This window comes from Eurypyga helias, unplaced genomic scaffold (assembly GCF_000690775.1).
Source record: "Eurypyga helias isolate BGI_N326 unplaced genomic scaffold, ASM69077v1 scaffold49450, whole genome shotgun sequence".
NCBI classification, from domain to species: Eukaryota; Metazoa; Chordata; class Aves; order Eurypygiformes; family Eurypygidae; genus Eurypyga; species Eurypyga helias.
The window spans coordinates 1-7,831 of record NW_010227290.1 but is presented as its reverse complement, the minus strand read 5'-3'; the positions used below and the strand labels follow the sequence as shown (position 1 = coordinate 7,831).

At 44.0% G+C, this 7,831-nt stretch overlaps 1 protein-coding gene across 1 annotated transcript; it reads right to left on the bottom strand.

The window, feature by feature from the left end:
* Window positions 1–910: 910 nt before the first annotated feature.
* On the bottom strand, window positions 911–7,610 carry CRHBP (corticotropin releasing hormone binding protein; the record flags this gene model as incomplete). The annotated part of the gene is made up of 5 exons (XM_010155677.1): window positions 911–1,134; window positions 2,515–2,632; window positions 3,987–4,135; window positions 5,363–5,573; window positions 7,453–7,610. Coding segments are annotated over 5 exons (794 nt in total), but the record flags the coding sequence as incomplete, so codon positions are not given.
* Window positions 7,611–7,831: the final 221 nt, after the last annotated feature.

The window sequence follows — 7,831 nt, the reverse complement described above, 5'->3', positions numbered from 1 at the left end:
TAGGACATGACTCTGGTCCTCTGCTGCACTCTGCTTCCGAAAGCCTTACGGGCTTACACTCCTTTTCTGGGTCACCAAAGGTCTGGAAAAAATTAATCTGCATTTGTATATCCCTGCCTCAACGGGTCAGCAGGACACCTGACCAAAAACCTTGAACAGAAAGGTGTCAGTGAGCGTACAGCTAGAATGTACTACACGTGGAGGTGTATGGAACGTTGGTAAACCAAATTTCTGCCCATAATGTTACTTTAATGTTAATAAATGTTAAGTCCACAGATTTACAGAAATATATGTTCAGAATTATAATTCTGAGAAATCTGCACAAGACTTAGGAAGTTTAACCAGAATGTTAAAAGAGCTCTTCAGAAAAATACAACATAATAACGTTTTGCCAACTCTTTGAATGTATTTATTTATGTTCAGATTTGTGTAACAGAGTTTCCATGCTATAAAGTTGTATTAAAAACTTGTCATTAGAAATAAATAGTACATTTATATTCATAAACAAACCAGTAGTTTTTATACACACTGATGTCAGGTTTCCTCTTACAAAACTGGAAGTGTATTCCACCATCTAATTTTTTTGTTTATACCCTACATAAAAGGATAAAGTTACTGCATGAAGTTTAGACTTTTTGTGGGTTTCCTGTGTCCTCAGGCTAGATGCACAGAGGGTCTGTGCCTGTTTTCCTAATAATAATTATATGGGAAACATAGCCTTCTGTTCTTGCTATTGATTTTGGATGAGGTAAACGAGCTTAAATACTGTGGAAGAAATATAATGATAATAAAGTTTACTACAATGTTTGCTTCTTCCTTCTTGCTCATGGGAATGACTGATTTATATGAAAAAAAGAAATACGCTTTTACTGTAGAAAGGCTTGATAATACCAGCTGGTTAAAGGAAAAATACATTTTTTTGAATTCACCAGAACCTCATTTTCACTAGCTATATGAAAATGTGTGGCCTGGTTTGTCAGATACTAGGAAAGCAGAATTCCTCAATGCTATTCTCCTTTCTGTTTTCTGCTTCCTGCAGGTCGAGTTGATGATACTCAAATGTCACACGGTTGATGTGTTTGCCGCTGGACACCATTCGCAGCACAGTATTGTCACAGCCAATCTTCATTTGGGCTAGTCAGAGAAAAGAGAGGTAGAGGAAATACTGAGATACACTTAGATGAGAGTGAGGGAAAAGAGATGTTTAAATGTTGGGAATTATAAAGCACCCATCCATACAATTTTGGAAACACAGCAAGTTTGTGTGTACTAATGAGCAGTCAGTGGTGGTATTGCTGATGAAATACCTCATTTCTTATTTTTAATCACATTTTACAATGGCTTGGGTATTTAAGTAAGAGTTGTAACCTTTACTCACGCAAATGCCGCTCACTTCCCATCCGTCAGCAGGCTCACTTGTGTATAGATAGACACGTAGCACAGGTCTGTACATGTTTGCATTTGGGAAGGTGTGCTACTGTTAGATACCACGAGTGATGGGAAAGTGCTCCCTATCCTGGAGATATCCAAAATTAACAATATTTAATTGTTTCCTGGTAAAGGGATGGGTGGTTTTGTGCGTAAGGAGGTTCTTCAGAGTAACAAAAGCAGGTGAGAGAGGCATGGCAAATTCAAAAGGCAGTGCTTAGCATGTATATGGGGGAAACCAAGCATATGACTAACCACTGCTTTAGATGGACCATTGTGTCACTGGGAGAGTTGGGGACTGCCAAGGTGGGATTTCTTTTCCTTCGCACCACCAGGAAAGCACATTTTAATCTCATCACAGAGCTTAGTATTCACTCGGCATCAGTTAAACCTTCCAGTAGTGTCTGGATCATTAAGGTGTGGTGTGATGAAAGGCAATGGAGACCACGGTGGCAAAGTGCCAGGCAAGCACCTGCTCTCCCCACTTATCTGATGCACTCCCAAGTTACAACACATGTGCCACACGGACTGGTCTGTCACATCACAGCAACACTTCATACTCTGCATCACTGAATACTAGGGAAACTGAGAATTCTTATTTTTATGGGCAGAAAGATGATAGCGAAACAGGTTCAGAACTCCCTCAAGGTTGAAAGCAGAGAAAGAGCTCTGAGGCTTTTGGGGCATGTGTTACGCCTGTGGCAGAGAAGGAGGCTTTGGAAACACTGAGTAAGTGAGAAAAAACTCTTTAATTGAAAATATAACTGTTCTGCCTTCATTTGTTATGAATGTTCAGCCTCATCTATCTGTTGACATTCTAATAATCATGCATGTCATAGTACAAACATTTTAAAAATATGGGTAACTTAACCTTGTTTTCATGATTACTGCAGGGGCAAGTGAAGGTGGTTGTGGGTGTGCTGTATAACACAGCCCAGCCTCGGGCTCAAATAGCTTTAGCTCTCATGTTCTGCTACAAGTTTACCAGTCTAGCAGGAAATCTGCGTTTGGGAGGGGGGCCTCTACACGACTCCCTCTGGTTAATTATTTTGTTATGTGGAGGTAAGTGGAAGAAGGAATTCTTACCAGACCCATGAAAGGAGTGACAGAGATCTGCTAACGGAAACATCTTGGATGGGTCTAAGCCAGTTCCTCCTAGCAGCTCTACAAAATCTCCCACTCCCGTACAGCCTGCTGATGGTTTCTAAAAAGGCAGAGATTAAAAGTTATTTATAATTTACCTTCGCAGGGTATCAGTTCTCTAGACATGTTTGCAGTCATCAGTAGGTTTTAGAAGTCCTCTGTGCTCAAACCTATGTGAAATCAGGCTGTTCTCATCCCGAGCAACACTACTTCAATTTGGTATTAGTCAGTTAATTTCCTTAAGGGATTCCAAAGAAAGACCTAAATAGGCACTGAAACTACTGGCAATTAGTTAAGTTGTTGATTCAACTGCTTTTAGTGCAGATAAGAAATTCCATTCCGGATGCTTAGACATGTAATCAAATTAATACAGGCTTGGGCTGCATGCGTGCCCACACTCAGCTGTGACAGACAGGAACTTAAGTTTCACTATACCCTACTTATTCCTAAGCAATAAGTTTTGCTAAAATGTGCTATTCTAGTAAAGTTTAACTAAAGTAGGAATTAACCGAAAGAGTAGTTTTGTATGAAGACAGTGGCTCACTGTATATTAGACCCACAAGTGTTCTTTTGCTGAAAATGTTTTTGGCATACAGCATTCGTCTTGCACAGATACCCTGCACACCTTCGGGCTGTCACCCACATGCTGTTATGTAAATGCCTGATTTCATCATTTTCCTGCTTTTGCTCCTTCCTGCCCACTGCTGAATAAGTCAACTCTCCCAGCTCTCGAAGCCTGGTTTGCTCAGACACTCGCAGTCCCTGTGAAGGACCCAGTCTACCAGTCTCACAAGCAGCACAAAAAAAAACTTTCATGCTCCTATCCTTCAGGATATTTTGAACTTTGCACCTTCTTAGATCTCCCAGGCACAGTGTGCCACTAAAAAATGCTCTTGTCCTCTCCTGTCTGGTCATCACCAAGCACCAAATGCCGTGGCCAAACCCTGGCCCTGCGCTGTGCAACAGGGCAGAAGGAGTAGAGGATGCTCAGCACGCCGAGCGGGGAGTCAGTTGTGAGCATGTTGTAGTTTCTCCTTGCTAATACCTCACTATCTAGCCTGTGTCTCTCTGCTCAGTGTGGTTGCTGCTTTCATTAGTTTACAGACAGCTCTTCAGGAAAGCACTCCTTTCTTTCTAATTAAATTCTTCCCCTTTGTTATGGCAAGCAGTATTTACATGCATTAATGGTACTTTGCATAATTTGATTGTCTCTGCAATATTAGACAATAATGACAGAGACAGACCCAGCTCTTGTCTCTGAGGGGAAACCAAGCCCGCAGTGCGCATGCACGTGGTCCGGAGCACACATGCCCTAGCAGCCAGTGCCACAGGCTATCCCCACTTCACCCCCTTCCCTCTCCCATGCCCAGAAAAACCACGCATGGTGGTGATTTCTTAGGAAACTAAAAACTCACCTTTAAAAAGAGGCCATTTAAATGTCCCAGGATAAGATCAGATATTTTTATCACGACTGGGTAGATTATGGAGAAGCTGCAGTTTCTGTGCTGGTGAGGAATGACCATGGTAAACCTTCCCGAGGGAGTCTGAGAGATGACATTGCAAGCTGGGGCACAGGAGAAGGTACAAGTTACTTGTGCAGTCATCACTGCATGTGGCAAAATGATGTACTTTAATTACTAACAAAGAACAGATTATTTAATTACTGAGAATTAGAACCAAATGTTGAAAAACATGCATATGGCATTTTCCGAGGTTCCTGCGCAGCGTTTGTTCCCTAAAAAATTCCCTGCTCATTGCTTACCATGTAGCATGTGATCTGGCAGAAGCTGAGGGTGAAGCGGGGAATGTGAGAGCTCACACCCCAGATCCATACGTCAAGGGCTGGTACTGTTTGCCAGTTTGAAAGAAGCTAACTATGGATGCAGGGCTTTTATTTAGCTTTTGGCTGGTTATCACCTGATATTGCCAGCAAACCCCTAAGTCCTGTTCTGCTCCTCTTAACTGGAGCTCCCTACCCTGCAACTAGAATGGGTACATGCTGATTTAACTTAAAGTTCAAACTTAACAGTTCAGGTAAGCTTATCTGCGCGCTCAACCCAAGGGATCCTCCACGCAGACCTGGAGGCCTGGAGCTGCTTCAGCAGGCTGGTGAAGGACACAAGCCACCTCCCACAGCTGCACACCATAATCACACCCACAAGCACGAAGCCATCCCAGCGTGGAGACTCAGCTTGCAGGCTTGTGTCTGAACCACTCGGAGTAAGGACAGGGCAGACATCCCACCATGTTCATTCTTCGCATGGTGAGGCAGATTGTTCAGGCCAGTCTGACCTATAATTGTTGGATGTCCTGTCCCCTCTTGGAAAAACAATGCAAGTGACCATTATTTGTGCCCTGCCAACTCACAGGCTTAGGGAAATAACTTGCCAATAGATCCTTGGGATCACATATCGTTCATAACTATATGTTAACTGTTCAATACGCTGGTTTTGCTGTTGAACTTCCTCAAACGTTTTTTCCTCATAGTTCACCCAGACCTAGAAATTGCTAATCTAAATGAATACACTCTGTGCTAGCCAAATGTATTGGAACATGACCATATTAGATTGGAAGAGATCTTCTTTGGAAGACAGGGCTTTCTGCTCCTGAAGACTGAAGCTATGCTTAAGTTATCTCCTACACTTCACTTTTTTTCCTTGAGACACACACTGAGCCTGCGTCAAATGCTGTGCAGATAAACCCAGTGAGGGAAGCCAATGCAAATCAACACATTCATTTTGCTTCCCGCCACAGACGCAAGCCCATTTGATGGCATAAAAGGCAGACTTACGAAAGAGGTTGGTGTTTTTCTTGACTGTGATGGTAAATCCATTGCCTGGCTGGTGAATCCTGAAGAAGATCATTGCCACGTTCTGTGATGACCTGATGCTCCTCCGAACATTGCCACTTTCACAAAAGTCTACGTATCTTTGGGTAGTGGGGAGGGGATGGTCCGAGGAACTGGGAAATTTCTCTCCTTTGAGTATCCAGCCATCAAATATCTACAGGGGTTCAGTAATTGAAAACAAGGCTTTTGCTTATCACTCTGTTAGCAGAGGAGAGAAACATGAAGTATTACAGACACTGTTTTATTTTGACACCAGATGGCCTGTTCAAAGCCAGTAATTTAAACCAAAAATTCTTTGTATTTATCAATTTCCTAGGATTTCACTAATTATTCAAGCTTTAATCTGTATTAAGGAAAGGGATACATTTAAATTTCAGTGTTGTCTTTATCTCCAGGTGACAATTTTGGTGAACTTTTTGTGAAGGAAGCAGGCATTTTTGCTCCAGCATCATCACATTTGCATGAATTTTTTTATTACTTACTGTTGCAATTTCATTGTTGCTATGAGAATGTTTTGATCGGCTCGACTTGGAAGCCAGATGAAACATAAGTCACCCTCTCAAACTCTGAGCACTAAGTCCATTGATCTGGCCTGTAATTTTCCACCATCCATGTTTTGCAGCTTGTCATTAATGGCCCCAGAGGCTTTCCAGAGTTATTGGAATACAATAAAGCTTCAGGGAGGAATTATTGGCAGAGATATTGCTCTCTCCTGTGTCTCTTCTTTCAACTGGTCCTAAGCACTAGAAAGTAGGACAAATGCTGCCTACTTGTCTGGACCTCAAACAGCTATCTCTACATATCTTTCCTTCAACAAAAATGGCAACAATTTGCCCTCGCAGTCTTCAGGAAAACCTGTCAGAAATGTGTCAAAACTGGAAATGTGTATTAACTCTAGCATAGCTGTGCAGCTGCCTGCCTTGCTCTTTCAATTCCCTCCTAGCCACTCTCACCTGGTAATTCCTTCTAAGCTGCAGTCAGTACTTCAAAAATCCAAGAACCATATCCTGCCATTGTTTCAGGGAGTAATCCTAATGTGAGTATGTGTGGGTCTTTGTCATGGAAAACCTGCAGGATAAGTCTCTGGATTTACCAGAACTGTAAGTTTTCTGAAGTAACAAGAGATGGATGCTCAAATTACATCAGGGAAAAGCTGCCTGTATAAATACAATAGTACAATGCAGAAACTGGGGACTTCATCTTCCAGTGAAGGAAACCCTTATAAAGCCTGAAAGATCTCTTGGCATTTTTCTAGCCCCCATAAGTGGCTCTAAGTCTAGGTACAAATCCCCCGGACCCACAAGAGGTTGAAATCGGCCTCCCTGTAGCAACATGGGGAGAGATCCCAGGCAGGGGTAGGGGATACAGGGACAGGATTCCCCAGGATAAAGTGTGCCGGAGGCAGCACCCCTCCAGGACAGGTAGACAAGGAAAGGGCTGAAGGGCACCTATCCTTCTCCTCCTCCTCCCAGGAGCTCAGCTTGCCATCAGACAGCATGGGGTCTGTGCCATCACAGAGCAAGGGGCAGAGCCCAAGGTGAGGGGAGCAGCCAGGGGCTGTTGAGCCTCCCCTTCTCTCCTGAGCCAAGTTCAGATATTGGTCAACACTTCCGTCTACTAGCCAAACGTGCTGGTAAAATTTGATAATGGAAAATAAACGGCTCCGAGTCACAAACCTCTTCCTGTTCAGAGCCAAAGTGAAAAGCTATAGTGGGGCCATTTGAAAGAAAGCCTGCAATGATCCACTCCTTAATAAGCTGATGCTAAGTGACCTGTGAGCAGAGGTCCCGGAGCAGTAACAGCCATTCAGAGGGCTGTATCACTATCTGCAGGACTCGTGTGATTCATGATGCAATAAGAAAACCTCCCTAACAGGGTTGAGCACCTTGTCTTGGCTGGCTGCATCTTGAAAGCCTGTTCTGCACACACAGTGCGCACACGCGTTCGCCTGCCCCTTCCACACGTAGCAGAGATCCTGCATGTCAGAGGAGAACAGGGAAGGGGAAGCGCAGCAGGACTCGCCAGTTTCTTACCTTCAAGAAATCGCCCCCTTGGCAGTCGATGTTTACAAAGTCATAGTCTATTGTGATGAGCTCCTCGGGCTCCCCGATGAAGAAGGTCGCGCAGTGCAGCTGCGGTTGCTCTGCTGTGAAGGTGAAATGCCCCTCTATACTCAGCATGTCGACGCACCCTGGAGAAACAGAGACATGGGGCTGGTGCCTCAGTCTGCTGGGAAGGGAGACCTCATGCCAGCTCCTGCAGCGCAGGGAAGCAAGAAGAGTCCCCCACGCTGAGACAGGCTGGCAGTAAGGAGAGGGATATCCAGCTGAAGCAATTAGGAGCCTGCTGAGCATCGGAGGATGAATAGTAACTTGCAGGTGTAAGCACAAGCATGCGGTGGGGGGTGCGGGG